The sequence below is a fragment of the Chenopodium quinoa genome, unplaced genomic scaffold, assembly GCF_001683475.1.
Source record: "Chenopodium quinoa cultivar QQ74 unplaced genomic scaffold, ASM168347v1, whole genome shotgun sequence".
In the NCBI taxonomy this organism is placed as follows: Eukaryota; Viridiplantae; Streptophyta; class Magnoliopsida; order Caryophyllales; family Amaranthaceae; genus Chenopodium; species Chenopodium quinoa.
In genome coordinates, this window is record NW_018745651.1 from 278,055 (window position 1) to 298,653 (window position 20,599).

At 31.1% G+C, this 20,599-nt stretch overlaps 1 protein-coding gene across 1 annotated transcript; it reads right to left on the bottom strand.

Moving 5' to 3' along the window:
- Positions 1-1,272: 1,272 nt before the first annotated feature.
- LOC110717074 (probable N-acetyltransferase HLS1) lies at positions 1,273-3,896 on the bottom strand. Its single transcript, XM_021895717.1, has 3 exons — positions 3,348-3,896; positions 2,549-2,760; positions 1,273-2,424 (listed from the first exon to the last, which is right to left on the bottom strand). The coding sequence occupies exons 1-3, from the start codon at positions 3,519-3,521 to the stop codon at positions 1,560-1,562; spliced, it is 1,251 nt and encodes a 416-aa protein (XP_021751409.1). The 5' UTR covers positions 3,522-3,896; the 3' UTR covers positions 1,273-1,559.
- Positions 3,897-20,599: the final 16,703 nt, after the last annotated feature.

The window sequence follows — 20,599 nt, forward strand, 5'->3', positions numbered from 1 at the left end:
GCGCTTGGTGGATAAAAATCCCCTAATCATGTGTGGGGAATCATAAGATATGTTAAGAGTGAAAAAATATTTGATTGTACTAGTATATACCAGTTGTAGATTAAGACATATGTACATGGAGTAATTGAAGATATCAAATTTTCAATGCAAATAACACAAAACTCAAAAACGATAGCATAAAATACGTCAAGTCGACTTCTTTTGATTGTGTGGGTTCCTAGATTGATCAAAATCTAGCAAATATAGCACAAGTATTTTTCCATCATTTAATTGTGTCCTTATATAAAGGAAATCGACAAATAAAGGAAGAAATTATTGAAAAGAGCAATTAAAATGGAAGGTCCCACAAAAAGGACATTTATGCCTTTTGTGTGCACAAATGCCTTGACCTATTGCTTTCCTTTTTATTAGAGACACTAAAAGGTAACAATGAAAGGCCAATTTATGCTCCATAATCTATCACTATCATCCTAAAAGTTGAATATAAATCTAAATAATTACCCCACAAATTCATTAATTCGCATCTCATTTAATTACTTAAGACAAATCTCCACGAACCAGAAATATGCGCATAACCAAGATTTCATCTTTTTTAGCTGTAATACAGTGTATTTGGAATTAAAAATTATTAGGGAGTATTAGATTAATTGTTTATCTACCACAAACTATCAAATCTCTTAATTAAATAATTATCAAATCTTAACAAAAGAGAAAAAAGCAAGGAGATCCTATTCTTGTCTAATCCTTAATTTTCTCATCCAAAAGATTATATACTTCTATGAAAAAAAGACTTTTTTGTAAATGGTCCTAACAAGGGATATTCATAGCACATGATGTTGTTGCGCAACGCTTTCAAAACTTTAGCATACTACAAGGAATGGCTAAGATCAATACAAGAGTGAGGAGTCACTACTTATATCTTGTTGTGGTGGCATTGAGTCATACACCAAGTTACACTACTATTATGTGGGACTAATACTTTCTTGCGCCTAGGAGTGTCGCAGATAGATAGTGCTCCTAATCAAGCTCGTGCACCATATGTGTTATGCGTACATTTTTTTTTTCTTTTTACCTACATGAGTATGCACAATTACACGCCATTAACTATTTAACTATATTCTCTCCTCCATTAGCAATAAAAAGGTGGTAATCATACTTAAAGGATTTAAGTTACATGACCAAACATATATAGTGCTTGCAAAAGTAACAAAATAAAAGGTAAGGCATAATCGGATGCTAAGTTTGGAATTCGGATCATTGGACAAAAGAAAGTAAAATAAAAGGCCACTTCCAAAGTTCCATTTACAAGAAGGACAAATTAAAACAAAGAAATCAAAGGGTGAAAATACAGAACAAAGGATATACTCATATACCCCACTTTAACGTTACAACACACTACACCTCTCTGGTAAAACTGATGATATCATTTTCTTTCAATTTAATCGCTAAAATCCTATAGATTATTAACGAAAAAAACACGAAAATCCAATTTTTATTTTTTTTCCCTGTTAATTGAGATAAGTTAGAAACTACGATAAACTAACTAACATCCGTAGAGTCTACAACTCACGAGGATCAACGAAAATAGTTACACCGGGCGGTGACTTAGTCCAGTCACCCACAGATCCGTCACTGTAGTCTTCCCCAAGTCTCTTAATACACCATATATCTTCGTCACAAGACAGCTTTTTCCAGTGGGGGATTCCAGCTTTTAGCGGATCGCTGTTAGCTACTTCAGTAGCCACAATACTGGACCCTTTTTCTTGGGCCAAGTTATGAGCAAATCCACATAAAGCCTTAACTAACTTCACAGCTTCTGGGCCTTCACCCCCAAGCCCATACAAAAAATGAAGCCCAAATGGCTTAAAAACCTCCGGAAAAGAAGGGATTTTCAAAAAAGGAAAAGCCCGGTCCATAATCCTACTTGTCTTAGCCAACCCTCTCCCCACGCGCGAAGCGCCACGTACTTCCAATCTCCAAAGATCTTTACAGTTCCAAACACTGATTATGGCCCACGACTCGGGCGGATTAGATAAAAACTCGTCCGCCCCAGGCCACGAGTCCAGCGCGTGTGGACCACGCGGCACGGCAACGGACGTGCCAAGACTAAGAGGATTTTTTAGGATCACGTCGATGTCTCGTGGAAAAAACTCCGTGGTGGTGAACTTGTAGCGGTAGAGAGTTTCGGCATCGGAAGGCAAAACCCGAAAGATGGACACCCGTTTAGAGACCTTAGCTCGATGTTCAAAAACCGGTTGGACTAATATAGACGGGGTCCTGAACTTGGTGTAGCCACTTTTTTTAGTAAACAAAGAGAGTGAAGCATGGTTATCATTTTCCGTGGCTAAGTACGAGTATTCCGCACCACTTTGGCGAAACCATTGTTCGAGTTTATTCACCAACTTTAACGCTACCCCCATTCTCCTATAAGAAAATAAAAAGTCCCGTTACTTATTTATCATGACATAAAAACATAAATGCATAATTATTATGATCATAATTTTATTTTATTTATAAAAATAAAAATAAAAAAAGGTTAAATACATACCGGTGTGAAGGGGAAACACGAAGGCCTAAGATATAGGCAAGTTTGGTGAGAATAGCAGTAATTTTAGGAGAGTCGTAATTATCGTAAAGGGTAGATTTGGAAGACCGGGTTAATTTTTTACCACATGTAACGAATTTGATGCAACCTCTTATCATTCCCACTATCTCTCGTTTTTCCTTCCCTTGTTCGTCTTGTTCCACTACTTCCGCCACCTGAAATTTTTCCACAACACATTTTCATTTTAAAGTCAATCCAATTATTTTGTTAATTACGGTACAACTTCAAAGAAATTATAGTACAACTTGGAAGAAATTATTGGTACTATAGTAGCACAATGTGAATTGTGAATAAGAAGAATTATTTTAACAAAACATATGGAGAATAAGATTCTAAAGTGTGGACCCTTTTTCAATTAATTAACAACGTAAACTACTTGTATTTATTTTTATAACAAATCACATCAAACAATATAGCCCAGTCAAAGGTCATGACAATAATAATAATGTTGTAATCTTTTTTAGTTTTTTTTTTTAAAAAAAAAAACAAACAAAAGAAGGTTAGAAGGGCATATAATCATCGGATACATGTGATCATGCAAACTAAAAAAGAGTGAACCGGGATTGGGAAGAATGGTGGTGGGTTCACACGAAACGAACCACGAACCCACCACCATCATACCAAACTCATTACTCCGTACAAATTATAACTACACTTCAACTGTCTAAAATATTATTTTCAAAATAATTATTAAATTAACTTAAAAATTACGAAGCGGGTTCGAAGAAGAAGGAAGTAGTACCAGCATAAGAAAAGCAGGGGAGTGGCGTATGCGGCAAAGAGGGTCCCCTAAAAGATCAGTAAACAGAGAGATTTTAGAAGTGGGACCAACTTCACATCTCCTCTCTAATTCTTCTACTTCCTTACTATCTCTCTCTATTGAGTACTCTCTTACTAATACTTTCTCCATCCCCATTTTTCTCTATTTACTACAAGTACTTCGTAGTTGTGTTGCAGTAGTGTTTGAACAAATTCACCTGTACATGGGTGTATTTATATACAAGAGCTTCTCACTAATCTATGCAACTCCAAACTATATAATATAATTATAGTATAGTGATGTATGTGTATAATATAAGGTTGGTTATAATATAAAAAAAGAAACGCAGCGTTTTCAAGGAGGTGCTACTGGTGTATGATACGATAGGACAGAGGATAGGGGAAGAGAGAAGAGGAGAGGATTGGATAATTGGAGGAAGAGAAAATTAGGCAGTTTTAATTTGTTGTTGTTGGAATAATTAAGCTTTTTTATTTTTTCTGTGTAATATAGCAGTGTCTATGTATATATGCTGATATGCAGGTTTGCAGATATATATAGGGGGAGGTTTTCACAGTAATAGAACAGAGGATTTTTTTTTTTTTTTTTAAATAGGGAAGAGGACGGAAAGCCGTTAAGCTTCTTATAACAATAAAAGTTATTTTGGGGAATTAAGAATGTTTTTCTTTTTAATATAAATTAAATAATGATGGAATATGGATAGATTGTTATGGTTATAGATAAATATAATCATTTGTTGAGAAACCTAGTGCATGCTTCTTTTGGTTTTCCTCTCTTTTAATACCCACCTTCTTTCACTCCCCTTTTCTTTTAATTTTGTACTTATTTATATTCCATCGCTCTAGAATCTCCAATCTCTTCGTCTTTTTATCAACATATATATTATATTCGTGTATACCGATTATGCTAAATTAATCACTCAAAAATAAAAATTACACTATATGATTACCTAATCGGTGTATTTTCTTACTATGTCTAGTTATAAATGATGTATTCTATAATGAAAATATTATTTCCATACATTTAACCATTTTTCAAATTAAATCGAGTAGATGGTATAGGAGGAGAAAGGGGAGAAATAAATAAATTCATTAAATTTGGTAAGGCATATATGTAGGTGGAGGCAATAAATATATAATGATGAGAAAAAGAAATGGCGGCTGAGAGTATAATCTACTGTATAGTTTTGTTTTTATAAATAATTTTTTTTTTTAAATTATGAAAATAATGATTAATTTGTTGCTGCGTAAGAAGCGTTGCCATTAGGACCCCATTAGTAATGATTACCTTTCCAAAAACCCCTCATTCTCTATCTCCACTGCCATACATGATACATCCATTATCATTACATCAACATCAAAACACATCACAATCACCATCAACATCATAGTCACCATCATGATGATGATCATGACATTTCCTTACCATTAAATTTAAAAACATCATAATATTGGTAGATCAATCCCGCATTTTTCTCTGCTTGGGAGTCTTGTTCCTTTCTTGCTTTTTCTCTTTTTCACAACCCACAACGTTATCGTTATCGTTATTGCTATATGACTATATATGCATCTATGTATGTATCGATATGCATGTTGCATCAAACATACATATATACATGTTACATGCCATGACATGATGAACAAATTCTATTCATTCATTAATTTTTTTTTTTTGCCAATGAAAAGACGGACTTTACCAGAACTCAATTCTCGCGATTTTCCATTTAACTATATGATGCTTGTTATTAGGCAATCAATAAGGTTTTTGTTTTTAACAAAATTGTAAACAAAATCTTCTTCTATTTAAAAAAGTGTGGTATTGTGATGACATGGCTGATTGAGTGCCGTCAAATCCACATTTCAAGACTTAACCGCAGTTTTGCGCCGTTTGATATATGTGACAAAATAGGGTAGGAAGTAGGATCATTACAACTAAACGATTTAGCTGATGCTGATTATTACAATAGAGGGCAACAAATTTTTGGCATCTAATTAATAATGTTCATCTCTCTTTCACCTCAATTGAGACTACTCTTAAGTTTTTGGGTTATTTTTATGCTCCAACATTAACATTTCTAAGAAGTTCAAGAAATAAGGAGTAAAACATACCAAGTATAGAGTAAAGGAACATAACTAAACCACTATTTTAAAATGTACTATATTTATCAGTGATTAAGAAATAATTAAAGTAGAGATATTTTCTTATTTTTAATTTAAAGTTAATAGGTTGTACTTTTGTAATTACTCCGTAGGTAAATTGAATGAGAGTCCCGGAAAATGTTGAGTGAATGAAACTTGAAAAAAATGATTTCAAATCAATGGATATAAAATTAATTATGGACACATATTTTTAGGGAAAATTTTGGAATATTATGTACTTTGTATTTCATAAAAAGGAAACGTAAGAGCAAAGGAAAATGTCTAAAATAAAATACGTAAAAAAAAAAAAAAAAAAAAAAAAAGGAATAGAGGGAGTAATATTTAATACTCGGTATTGCCTTAGATGCTATCTATTTGGTGACTTGATTTTTGTATTTGAACATAATTTAGTTACATTGAAGCTGACCTAGGATATTTCCTTATTCATCCTTATCCAAGCTTATATAGATCGAGAAAATACTCAAATATGACAATTTATGTTTGTTGCAACCTCAGAGTGTTATCCACTAATTTATATTATGTTACATTTTTTGTGAAAATAATTACAACATATGAATATATAACTTAAAATAACATAATTATAAAATAATTTATCATTCGGGCAAAATTGCTCGCCCACTTTCAATTACTTAATTCAAAACTTATATACTTGACTACTTATATTTGTATCTATGTTGTACAAAACATGCTTAAAATAAAGCTGAATAATCTTTTGGGGAGTCCAGGGGAAGAAGAAAGAGATCCATATGCAACGGATGTGATTACTTAATTAGTGAATTGAAAGAGACTACTATTTCATAGATTAATTTGGCGGCAAAAGTAAAAGGCAAAACAAAGCGGTTCTACTAATCATTAGAGCTTTTTAGGAAGTGGACACGTTAATTAACTTACTCGTAGTACTTAATTTGTGGGTTAATGTGGTAATTATATCATCATTGGTAAGGGCATTAATTTTTTATTTTTCTTTAAGTGCATACGGAGTTTACTCTTTTATTCTTCTCACTTCCACATCATTATCTTCATCAATTATAACTAATCCTAAGTTTTCTAAATATATATAAAAAGGTGATTAATGGTATTCCGATCCATTACTCATTCGTTTTTTCAAGGGGGTGGTCATGTGTCACACCAATAATATGAATATCATTCAAGTGAAACAATAAATTTGCATAATTTAATGTTTAATTTACATACCTAATAGAATGTAGTTTTGTTGATGAAAATGTAATTATAATTCTAAAACAAAAATTGTTTACTTAATTTTAAGTCATGAGTAGAATTTAGAATTTGTTAGACTTGATTAAATTAATTTCCTACGTCTCATTGTTCTGAGAGGAATAACTAGCTAAGATCATATCTTGAATGTAATCTATCCTTAATACAGGCATACAACATCAAGTCATCAACTCAAATATTAGTACTAGTACAAGTTTTTAAGCGATAATGGAAAGTGACACTTACACTAAAGTAAAAACTACTAAGATAATTTGACAATTTGTCCTTAGATAATAACTTAATAATACGGAGTAATACTCCTTTTTTATTGGATAAGTTTAGGACAACCTAGCTTAATTATACTGTATCAAAAAATTTAAGGGCAATAATTGGGAATTGTTGGATGATTTTAAATTAAGAGTCATACTTCCACCTTTGATGAGGCTTAAAAGACACTTTGTGCTTTTAAAGTAAGGATTATTATTTTTTGTTAGTTTAAATTTATAACAATGAATTTAATCAATACAAAGATTACAAACCCACCCTCCAAAAATTTACAAATCAACTCAATTTGTGGTTTTGCCAAACAATTATTATACGGAGTATAACTAAAGGTTTAACTATTGGTTTTTATTTCATTATTTCCTACTCGTATAATTTTACTTTTTGAAAATTGTGTAGCATTTCATTATACGGAGTACGTAACTAATCATATATATTACGATTGAGTTTGGAAAGTACTCCGTATATAATTTTTTTTTTTTTTTGTGTACAACCTAAATTAAAACATAGGTCATGCACTGACGCACTTCAAATCCTACATTATAAAATGGTCTACAACCCAACATCTACGAATCACTTTTCATAATATTTCAACGTTGATTCCCTTAAACATACCGGGTCGTGGAAGTTTTTTGTCTTTGACATAAATAATGTCATGTACTTAGCTTGTATATTATATATATAATCTAGCTATGCTAATAGATTAATTAAAATACTCCATCGAATGAATTACGAGTATAAATTACTTGATTATGGTCGGATCTAGAGATGCTACCGTGGTGATGAAAGCAATTACGGGTAGTAAAATCGTTATCATATTAACATAATTGTTGATTAGGGGCGTAGAATTTGGATTATGTTTCATGTTTAACCTTAGCCTTGTCTCCTTAATGCTGTAGTATTAGTTGTTCAATGTCCAACCAAAGTATGGTGTAATAGATATTTAACCCCTCTTAGTTGGATGATTAACATGCAAGTAGCCTTCGAAATCCACAATAATTTTATTTTTGTAACCTAATTAAGGACCACATTAGCTGGTTGATTATATATGCTATGTCTACAGTATCACCATTTGATTATATAAACTGTTATAGATGTTATACCTGGCCTACTCCAATAATTCATTTTTAATTTGCTTGATATAGCTAGCTGGATGTTATTTTAAGGGATTTTTTTTTTCCTCTCAATTTCGTGAAACTTGTATAAACTACCTTAATTGGCAAATAATTTATTAAAACATTTCGGTGTCTAATAAAGTATGAGGTTGAAGCTAAGGAAAAAAAAAAAACTCGACAGGTTGATTTAATTTTATTTCAAATTGTACCAATAAAGGTTGGGGAAAAAAAAATACATAACCTAATTTGTATAGTACAAAAAGTATTAGATTGTATAATATTGTTTCAAAATCCCGCATTAATAGTCTTTACCTATCCATGGTATATAAACTAACATGAACATAAATTGTAGTTAGCTAAATATATATACTAATAATACGAGTTGCATTATGTTTGTTCTCTTTGATACAACACATTTTAGTTCCCACATTATACGGAGTATTTATTAAGATAAATAATATGTATATTGGTATATACGTAAGGCTACTACATACGAGTAGATTTTTTTTTTTAATTATTTTTAATTAAGTTTGTTAGGGTTATACATCACTCAATATATAGTAATAGGGTATATTGTTAGTATAAATGAAGACAACCAGTCAAAATGGTAAACATAGGACCTCAATACCTACCATTGTGTCTCAAATATTAACCATGCTACTAACATAAAATACGGGAACATAATACAAACATCAAATAAACAGAAAATCCAAGATAAATCTCACGCCCAATAAATAAAAATAAAATAAATCAAAGTGTAATCACAAGATTCACAACATTACCTCGACAACGAGTAATTTGCGAAATATATGCCCTGAACTTAGCTTAAATCATCAAATATTCTTTCCGTACGGTTATGCCATATTGACCCCAATCATAGTCTAGGTTGAATATGAATAATTAAAAAAATAAATAAGGTATTATGTTGGGCACAAAACACAATTAGAAATGTTTTTCTGCTCAGAAACAAAAAGGCCTCCCATAATTAGGCAAATGTCTCTCAACACATGATCCCTAATGAAATATTATTAGCAGTAAAAAATTAGATTAGATGAGCAACATGTTTACCTAATTCTTGCTTAATTGTCCTGCATTGCGGGAACTAAACCCTAACAACTAACGTTTTTGTCAACGGGGGTCTTATATTATATTATTATTACTCATGGTTATGTCGATAATGAGGTAATCAAATCAAGTTGATCATAAAATACTTAGTGTCGTCAAACAATTAGTAGGGGTATCTTGAGAATACTAATTAAACTAGTTTGTGGCTCGGACGATGTCCGGAATTTATTTAAAAACAAAATGAAAAACTACCTTAAATTTAAATAACATTTTGAAAATATTGCGTTAAGTTTAAAATTAAAATTTAAAAATGGAAAAAAATTACATGGGAATAGAAAGAGAGATGCAGTAAGATACCTGTAAATGTTATTCTAATTGCTAAGCTGATATTGAATCTAGAAAATTAGCATCTAAGGAATCAACAACCATAAGTATGTGATTAATTTCGAGTACAAATTAAAATGTAATTTATTGTGCAATTACTTATAGGTTTCATTATTTTGGGGAAAATTAAGTATGTAGGTTACACACATGAAGAGTTTTAGAGTGATGACACATAGGGTGATACGTAAGGGTGACACATAGCGATGATTTGGCGCCAAATCATATCGAGGGAATTGTGACACATGGTGATTGCATGATGTCCCATTGTGTTTAATAATGTTATAGATTGGACTAACGAGTTGTTAAGAGTTAGTTGTATGAATCGTGCAATACACGTACAGGTCATATTAGAGGTCGGAATGGAAAAAATACAATTAGTTGTATGAATCGTGCAATACACGTACATGTCATATTAGAGGTCAGGATGGAAAAAATACAAAATAACTTTAAGGAAGAAGATGAACTAGGAGTGTGAAAATGAAATAATTATTCTTAAGTACCATAATTATAATTATAGAAGTATATACAGTTTAATGAAAAATAACTATTTAGATTCCCTTATTATAAACAATCCAAACTAGCTCATGAGAAATTTCAAATTCTCATGTCACCGATCAAATAAGTTAAAAACATTCTTGTAAAAAAATAAAATAAAATAAAATAAAAATAACCTTTCATCTAATGCAACGACACGTGCATGTAAATTTAAAAATCAGTCAATTGTTTGAAAAAATTCCATTTCACTTGAAAATTCTAAACTTTTACCCTTCTCGTTTGAGAGCAAGTGAACACAAAAATTGTCAAAAGTGAGAAAATTAGTTTTTACAATAATGTCAAAATGATCTCCCTTAATTGAGGTTAGCTTTATTTATCGAGACCTTCAAAACAAAAAAGGAATCCGCATATATTAGCCAAATAAATTTCATGAGTCGTATCCTTGGTAGTGGGAATGAGGGGGACCCAAATTGTAGGTTTAGTGACTTCAACTAATTAATAAGGACCAAAACATTCAGAGTTTTAGTTTATGAAATTGTTTGGGTGGGGCAAGGTGTGCGCTTGTTCCTTATTAGACCCTCTCATAGTCAGGCCTCTTATATGAAAGGCTCTTTATGGGCTCCCTCCTTTCACAATTTTACTTGCGTCGGTCATTAGAGTATAGAGTAGATAAAATCACACCCGACCCGACCTAACTCGATTTTAAAACAAACCCGAAAGATATTTGATTCAGATTTCGACTAGCGTGGATACAATTATTTAGCATGACTTAAGTTTGAAAATAACCCTGACCCGACCTAGACATTCGAATTGACACCTCTCTACGTTTGTCTCTTGTCCTTAAATATTTGTTTCATTTACCTTTTGCTATGATTATACTGTATTTAGGAGATATTTAAACTAAGGTTAATATTTTGAATTGAATATTAATGACAATTATAAAAAAATTCATGTTGACAACATACATATATTTTTAATATAATTGATCTCATGTGATGTCCTTATCCTTTATTTCAAATGAGAAACTGGAAATTATTCCCCGGCTCTTTTAAATGTGAATATGGAGTGAAATCCCTTGTACATTTACCTCAACGGCTCTATACAAGCTGATCTTATTATAAATGACTAAGGTCATGTTCTTTTGAACTTATTTTCAGTTCAATTCATTTATGTTCAATTCAGTTTATTATTGAACTAGTTTGTTATAGCTTAGTTCAGCTCGGAAAAAAAAAAGAAAAAAAAAATCTAATTATACATTGTTAATTAATTGAAATAAATTTCTTACAAGAAAATACTATAAAAATAATTAGGCTTCCACAACATTACGTTAATATTATTATTTAATTATAATGTGGGAGATCTAAGATGAGACCATGTTCTTCTTTTATTCCGTTACGTGTTTTCGGGGTCGATGCCCATGAAATGAAAAATAAAAATAGTAGTATGGATTTGACGCTTTACGAATGCAGAAATTGACCTAGAAAAAGAAGCAAGCAAGCCTATTTTGTGATCCCATAACTTTATTGTTGTGGTTGTCTAATATTGGTCTTACCAACTTTATAACCAAATATGACATTTCTTTATTTCTTTAGATCCTACCACTGTAGTCTGTAGCCATTCCCTGACCAACGATATCTCCATTGCCCTTTCGCCCCCCCATGCACAGTTGTATATTCCTTATCTTGCCTTTCCCTTGTCTAATACTACTTCCGTTTTTTTATCGACACGTTTTTACTTTAGCATTATTCACTCACTTTTCTTTGACTGTGTTTTGTGCTTTATATGTAATGAAAAATATAATCATGTAGAATCTTGTTAGATTCGTCACGATATATATTTACAAAATATCAACTTTTTATAATTTTTGTTTATCGATAATTAAAAATATTAATGATTGAAGTTGTGCATTGACAAACGTGACTAAAAAAACGTTCTAACATAAAAGAAACGGAAGAAGTACATGCATGGATTTCTTTTTTCGTTTTCTTTTACATGATACTCATACGGTTTTAAAATACGATATTATTTTAAGAGGTGATTAGAAAAGATAAACTTAAACTTATAATTTATTAAAATAAATTTTTAATCTCTAGAATAAAAAAATTACTCCAAAGCTACTCCATATGTGTATAAATTATTTAATTAAATTGTCCATTTATATCATCTAATATCTTTTTCAAATTATGTGTCCTCAAATTATGGCAAGTAAAAAGATGACAAAGACGCTTTGTATTTTCCTCATTTTTTACCGTTTGTAGTATTTTAACTTACAAACTAGTTTTTGACCCGGGCGATACCCTAGGTCATTATATAATATAAATTTAAAAATGAGCTTTTATACATAGTAATAAAAATTATGTGATGTAATATATAAATATAGATGAAATTAGTTACATTTACTATAGCATTCATATTATATAAAATATATTTTTTCAATCACTATTGAACATCGATACATATTTTGGGATATATATACAAAAAATAGCTATAGGTTTTATTTTATGTATGAGCAAAAAACGAAATTATATTATTTTTTGTTATTAAATCTTCAAATTTATGAATATGGTTAAGCTTTTTTAACAAAACATTATAGACATAAGATGTGTTATTGGAGTAGTGGTTAAAGTTAGAATATAATGAGCATGGGGTCATTAGTTCGAACATTAATATTAACAATTTATCATTTTTGTTAGATGAATAACAGTAATATATATATATATATATATATATATATATATATATATATATATATATATATATATATATATATATATATATATATATATATATATATATATATATATGGTGATTTGTAGGAAAATTAAATATACTCCACATGATTCTTTTTGTTCTTTTAATTTAAAATCTTAGACTTTATTTACAAGTTAAGAAAATATTTTAAATTACTCTTAGTAGTAAAATATTGGATCTTTTTTTTATTTTTTAATGGTGAATACGAAATATAATAGCAGTATCAACTATTACACGAACTGTACAAATGTCCAGAAACTAATTTTGACACACTTATTATTATATTAAAACACCTTTATGTAAGAGGATCATAAAAAATTGTACCGTTAAATGGGTGTGCCTACATCAATTTTTAGCATGTACTCTCTCCGTTTTTCTTTAAGTGTCCCATTGAGAATTTTGGCACTATTCATTAAACATACTTAAACCAATGTTTGTGAATTATACATAAGAAAAAATATAATTATGTGGGTACTTGTTAGAATCATCTCAATATTAACATCTAATTAAAAAAAAAAAAAAAGGAGTAAAAATGATTTCCAAAATTTTCAACCAACTAGCATACATGATACAGATACAGTACACCTATGAGGGCTATGACCTATCTACATAATATAGGCATGCAGGATACTTAATCAAGAAAGAACAATTTCCAAAATGGGGAGATGTACATACAGCAGTAAGAGTAGTCAAATCTCAACAGAGAAACTTTTGTATTGTTATATAGCTAGACTAGCAGCCTAACCTATATTATAGGGGTATCTATTTATGGTGATAACGTAATCACAAAAAGACGAAAGAAGTATCCGACATTAAGGTAGGGTGTGTCCTTATAGTTAAGGGTCACTCAGCTCAAGTCTTACTACACGAAGAGATTATGCACCAATTTGGTTTACTATGCCCATGCTTTCATTTGTTTCGTTTTGCTTTTTTGTATGCCAAGTACAATTATTATTATGTGTACATCTCCTTTTGATGGATCGAAGATGTAACGTTAGCTTTCTATCACGGTGTTTTTTTTTGTCTAATTGCTCATTATGGCAACAACATATGGATAGACATTGCATACAAATGATTCATTCTCCTATATATGTTCATGTAACTTTCACATCGGATCAATCATTCAATTAATTACGAAGTAACTAATCAATTTACAAAAATTTCATCTATAGGATAGCTTGTCGTAATATCACGTACAAGAAAGAACGATACAATATAATGCCAACTAAGATCTTATTTGTTTGCATTTTTATTCTTTATAAGATTATATATACATGTATAATTTTTAAAACTTGAATGGACGTAACATATTTAAAAATATTTCATTGTCCCCACTTGATTATATAACATATTGGTTTTGCTACTCCGTTCTAAACGTTTAGGATAGTGTAGCAACAAGGTCATCTATCATGTATAGGCTAGGGTTCGATTCTTATCAGTGACAAAAAAGAGTTGTTGGAGGGGAGCCTAGGGAGATAATAAAGCTTGTGATCAATGAGACTAATAGTGTGTGATACGAAGTATTACTTTAGGTCAAAATTCTTATTGTCAAGATTCTTTGTGTGTACGTGTCAAAACTCTTGTATTGTAATTTTTTAAAATGTACCTATTTGTTTGCCAAATCAAACTCCTTACTAATATCGAGTGATTTAGTTAAGTGTGATCTAGTAGAAAGATAAAAAGAAATTATGAAGACTATATCAGTTCAGTTTTGTAATAAAACATATTAAAAAAATAATTATTTCAGGACAAAATAAAGAGTAGTCACTTTCTAGTTTCTACATTTAAGTCATGCACCCTACGAAGACATGCATTGAATAATATGGAGAAATACGTAGATGCCCATGCAAGTATATCCACGAATATAAAAATACAAATATATGGACATCTGAAACATTTGTACGGCACTTGATGAGGTGGGGAAAGGAGGTTTGTAATTAAAAAAAAAAAAAAAAAAAAAAAAAAAAAAAGCATGGCCACTCTATTTGAGTATTTACTAGCTCCTTTCTTTGTGGTTGACAACAATTTACGAAGTATTTTTACAATTCAATCTTGTTTGAAATTATACTACAATCGCTTTACTTCCCATGCATGCATGCTTTACATTATTTTTGATTTCCCATTTTACCCATCACCATCGATCTACATTATGCATGTCACCCTATTATATTCCATCGTATATGCATGGAGATTCGCTTGTGTGACCGAATTCTATTATTATTCCTTATACATGCAAAAACTTAACAAACAATTCTAATATTAATTAATTTAAATCCTTTACATATACACCGGTGTATTTTTATTTATTTTTTATTTATTTTTTTAATATTATTATTTTTTTTAATTTTCCAATGGATCAATAGTCAATTTAATATCTTGCCTACCATCTCACCAAAAAAAAAATAATCTTGCGTATTACATGTTTTGAATTACCAAACCTAAGGTTTGAAATTTTGGTAAAATACAGCAGGACAAATGTGTAGACTCACTTAGAAGGTAAAATAAAGAGTCTGACAATCTGTACTAATTAGAAAGTAAACAAATGCTTACATAGAATTTTTTTTGTTTGTTTATTTGTTTTACTGTTCAATAATCCTTCAAAGTTAACAAAGAAAACGAAAAAAGATTATTACTCCATAACTAATTGCCTAGAGTATGACTTAAATGTCAAATCAGTTTGGACTTTGAATCAACATTCTTATCTCTTTATAAGAAATTAAATACTCCGTAATTCTTACGACTAACGAGTAGTAAGGAGCAATTAACTGACAAAGAAAGGGAACCAAACATGATCTTGCAAATCAGATTTTGTAGCACCATGCTAAACTTAGGCCGTAGATTTACCTTCTTTTTTTTTCTTCCTAGGTTAGAGGTACAATGATGTGCAAGATTTTAGAATGCTAGCTAGTCAATCTCCCACTGTTTTGGACTTTTTTTCTTAGTTCCTACTTTCTTTTTTATCAAATAAAAGTAGCTAATCCATATAATTAATGCTAGCTTGTTCAAGCAATTGATTATAAAGATAGGTATTACTTCATTGCTAAATATGTTTGATTGTGAAAAAGGCGTTTCTATATAGGCGTGGAAATTAAATTCTTGTATTATTTCGACTTTTTATGGTCAATCTAAAAAAACTCTTACAGTATTTCAAGTTCACATGAATTTTTTAATTTCCGTATATTTTTATTTAACTAAAGATACCTTATAATTATTGCCTCATATAAAACAAATAAATACGACGATTTATATACATGTAATTAGTTGGAAGTCTTTCTTTTTATAAATATAAATATATATTTTTTAAAAAATGGTGCAATGGTTATATACTTATATGCTTTAAACAAAATAAGATTAATTGTGAACAAATGATTTATTTTGGCATCATATATACAATAAAGAATAAGATTAATAGTAAGCCAAAAAAAAAATGGTAGTGGTAAGAATAAGGTTGGATGGTCCCCGAAATAGGCAATCTCCATATCGGATTGGATGCCAAATGTCTCACAAACAAGAAGGAGCTGGAGACTGTTTATTGTCCAAAATTTGTCCCCCGAACTTATCATATTCATCATTCCACTATGTTTTTTTAGAGCCACTCACTAATCTATTCTCCTTTTTTTATCCCCCCCTAAATATACCACTTTGTTTAAAGTTACGCAGTTGTAAACCTAGGATGACATCATTAATTAATTCATGACGAACTTATATTATGAAAATGATACTTGATACAAGTATAACTCTTAGGGTATAATTGTTGATATGTACACCCGGGTGTATCATGAGTATGGTACACCCGGACAAAAACGACGTTGCGCAAAAAAAAAAACGCAGGCAATAAACAAATTAAAAATACACGAAAAGAATATACTGCTTTGTAACAAAGAACATTCAGCTGAAAAAGAACATGTAGATGTGAAACAAGGAGCGCGAGTTTTTTTAGGTATATTCATTAAATTTCGGAAGGAAATCAACCAAATCCCACATTAATTGATACAATCTTTTCAAAAAAATTAAGATTCCAGAATAATTTTCTATTTCCAAAATTATTTTCTTCAAAATATTTCAAGATTCTATTTTCAAAATTCAAATTCAAAAATTCATTTTCATATTTAAAAAATTAGTTACCGATATTTTGTTTGATTTTCTTAAATTTAAAACATCTCTACCAAAATCAATCATATTATTTCAACAATTTATTTTTATGTAATTATTATAATATTCGTTATAATAATAATGGTCATGTGTAAGCTTGTGATGTTTTTTATATATATATATTTTTATAATGTTCTTTATCAGAAAATATGATATACTTTATTTTTGTATGTAAAGTACAATTAATTATTAACACTTTTTTTCTTCCATATGTCCACTATTAATATTATGATCTTTATTAGATCTTTTGATAAAATATTTTAAATGTTCTTGTTCTCTAACTGTAATTGTAATGTACATTTATTGTCACATAATATTCACTGCTTATTGTGAAAATGTTCTTTACACTACTAGAAAACAGGCCATTTCCGACGGCAAAATTCCGTCCGGAAACACCCTAAATTCCGTCGAAAAACACTGTTCCAACGGAATTTCCGTCGAAACGGGTTGTCGGAACACCCATTGTAGGGAAAACGGCCAATTTCGTCACAATTTCCATAGGAAATAATTCGCCGAAAAAAGTTTTCCGGTATCGGAAAGTCCGTCGGAAATTTCCGATGGAATTCAAATTCGCTGGAAAATTCCGACGGAAATTTCCGTCGAAAAATTCAATATAAAAAAAAAAAAAACAGCCCCCCACCCCCACCCCCACCCCGACCACCCACCCCCGCCCACACCCACCTGCCCAGACCACCCACACCCACCCAAACCACCACCACCCACACCCACACCCACCCCAGACCACCCCCACCCACGAAGACAACCTACCTCACCCACCAACACCCACCCTACACCACCCACCCCACAGACCAGGATCACCACCCATCCCCCCACACACTGACCCACGCAGACCACCCACCCTCCCCTTAACCAACGCCACTCACCACCAGCCCCCACCACTTCAGCCCCACCACCGTTCACCCAAAAAATAAAAAAAACACAAAAACATCATTCACTAAATTCGTAAAAAATCGAAACAAATTACGAAATTAAGCCAAAAAAATCGAAAACTTCAACACAAACAAATCAAAACCAGTAGATTTACATATTTAATTAGAATTTCATGAAAAAAAATTAAAAAAAAACCCCGACAATTATACATTAAAAATTAAAGAAAATACAATTATCTAATCAAATTTATAATCAAAATGACAATTACATAAACAACTAAGTTAATCTACAATCTAACTTAAATTTAAACTAGATCTACAAAAATATGAAACTTTCGCGCAAAAGCCGAGATCGAAAACGCTTACACCGTTGTTGTTGATGTTGGTTGGTCGTAGTTGTTGATGAATGCGCCGTTGTTGTTGTTGATGATGAATGCGTCGAGATCGAAACCCTTATTTTATGAATTTCGCCCAAAAAAAATGAGATCAAAAACATTGAATTTTTGTGATTTTCGAACTAGCATGAGAGGAGGGAGATCGAATTAAAAACAAGGTGGTTCGTTGATGGAAAGAGAAGGGGAAAGAGGAGAGAGAAAGAGAAATGAGGGAGGAGAGAGAGGCGCACAGAGAAATGAGGGAGGAGAGGAGAGAGAAAGAGAAATGAGGGAGGAGAGAGGAGAGAGGCGCATTAGAAGAGAAAGAGGGAGGGGATTTGGGGAACGTCTTTTTTAGGGTTTTTTTTTTTTATTTTTAATAATTACTTTATTTTCGACGGAATATTCCATCGGTATCTTCCAACGGGTTTTAATTTCGTCGGAAGTATTAATATTCCGAAGGAATATTCCGTCGGAATCTTCCGACGGATTATAATTCCGCCGGAAAAGTAATTTTCCAACAGAATATTCCGTCGGAAACCCTTATAGTTCAACGGATTTTAATTCCGTCGGAAAATTCCGACGGAATAAAAATCCATCGGAACTTCTGACGTTTCCGACGGAATTATGTGTCCGTCGGAAACAGTTCGTTGGAAATCGGCCTATTTCTAGTAGTGTTAAATTTTTGTTTAGACCATCCTTGTTAAATTTAAATATTTTAATTTAGGTAGTGCTTATTACATAATATAATCACGTTCTTTATAAATGTTATGGATGTTCTTTGGATATGAAAACCAATCATCAATATATGATGTCCAAAAAGAATATCTCCAGCAACCATCGTGATCCTGAAAAAAAATGTAGACAATTATTTAATGTTATTAACATAAAAAATATATATAAATTTATTAAAAATGACGTAAAAACTAATTTTAAAATAATATGTGCTATATCACTCGATACCTAAAAGAACATAAGAGTTAGAACAAACGAACATGAACATAAAAGAACATATTATTCAAGTAAAAAGAACATAGTTCATATTATTGAAACACAAAGAACATTATACCTTAAAGAACATAATTTGTAATGTAAAGAACATATTGTTTAGACTCAAAGAACATATTAATCAGACTTAAAGAACATATTTCATTACAATTAACAAGTTGAATGCGTGATAAAGTAATCAAAAGAACATCATTTTCAACCTTTGAAATAATACACACACACACACGCACAAAAAAAAAAAAAAAAAAAACCAATTTCCTTTGATTACGAACAATCCACAAATAATGAAATTTAATAATTTAAGAGAACATTATCATTAGCATCAACATCGAAATTATAATTATAAAATTTTAATACGGAAAAACCTATAAAAAAAATTACCTTCACATTTGCTTATGAAATCCTCAAATTCATCTTCATTATTAACCAAATCTTCATTCTCATACGTAATATCAACAAACCTGTAATGGAATCATGTCGAATTTCTTACACCCCGCCATTAATTTTCTCTGCTAAATTTTTTTTCTTTCTCGAAGTTCTCTCTGTATTTCGAAATTGTAATTATGTCTCTCCATATATCAAATCTATTTTTGAAAACTATTAATATGGAGAATAACTAACAAATCCCTAAAATTAAGGAGGAATCATTTTAAAAAAAAAAGAAGCTAATTTGAAGAATGCCTTTATTTTCTACAGGGTGTATCCTGAGCATAGTAAACCTTGGTGTACTATGCAAATTTCACTTAGGGTATACATAAGGAGCTAAAAATGAAAAATATAACATTTTTTTTTAGGAAAATGGATGGCGTGCCTTTTATTATTAGATTATCTATCAATACATACGGGGAAACCTCACTAGAAGCATGGTTTTCCCAAACTTATTCACAATCAAACGGCACAATACGGGCTAAATGATAAGCTACGCTATTACCCTCCTGCTTTACATGACACCAAGAGATAGAATTAAAATAACTACTAGAGCTAAGTACATCATCAAGCAAGCTATCCAGTTCGGTGAGGAAAATAGATCCTTCGCAAAGTCTATTTATCAAATTTTGACTGTCGGATTCCACAATGATGTTGTTGCAGCCATATCGTCGCGCGAGCTTCATAGCCATAGCAGCAATGATAGGAGGCCAATATGCCTTGGTGCGTCTGGTAGCAGCAAATAAGACTTCCCCCTTTCAGTTTCTCGCCACTACTCCTGTAACGACCCAACCCTCATCACACAAGGACGCATCACTATTCAGCTTGATAACCCCTTCAGGAGGAGCCACCCAAGTTTTGGGGCTACGGCAACCTTTCGATCTCACAGCCCCATAAATC

Coding starts and splice junctions, on each gene's coding strand:
- LOC110717074 (XM_021895717.1), bottom strand. CDS start 3,521: ATGGGGATGGAGAAAGTATTAGTAAGAGAGTACTCAATAGAGAGAGAT. Junction 2,761..3,347: donor CCCCTGCTTTTCTTATGCTG/GTACTACTTCCT, acceptor GAAAAATTTCAG/GTGGCGGAAGTAGTGGAACA. Junction 2,425..2,548: donor CGTGTTTCCCCTTCACACCG/GTATGTATTTAA, acceptor ATTTTCTTATAG/GAGAATGGGGGTAGCGTTAA.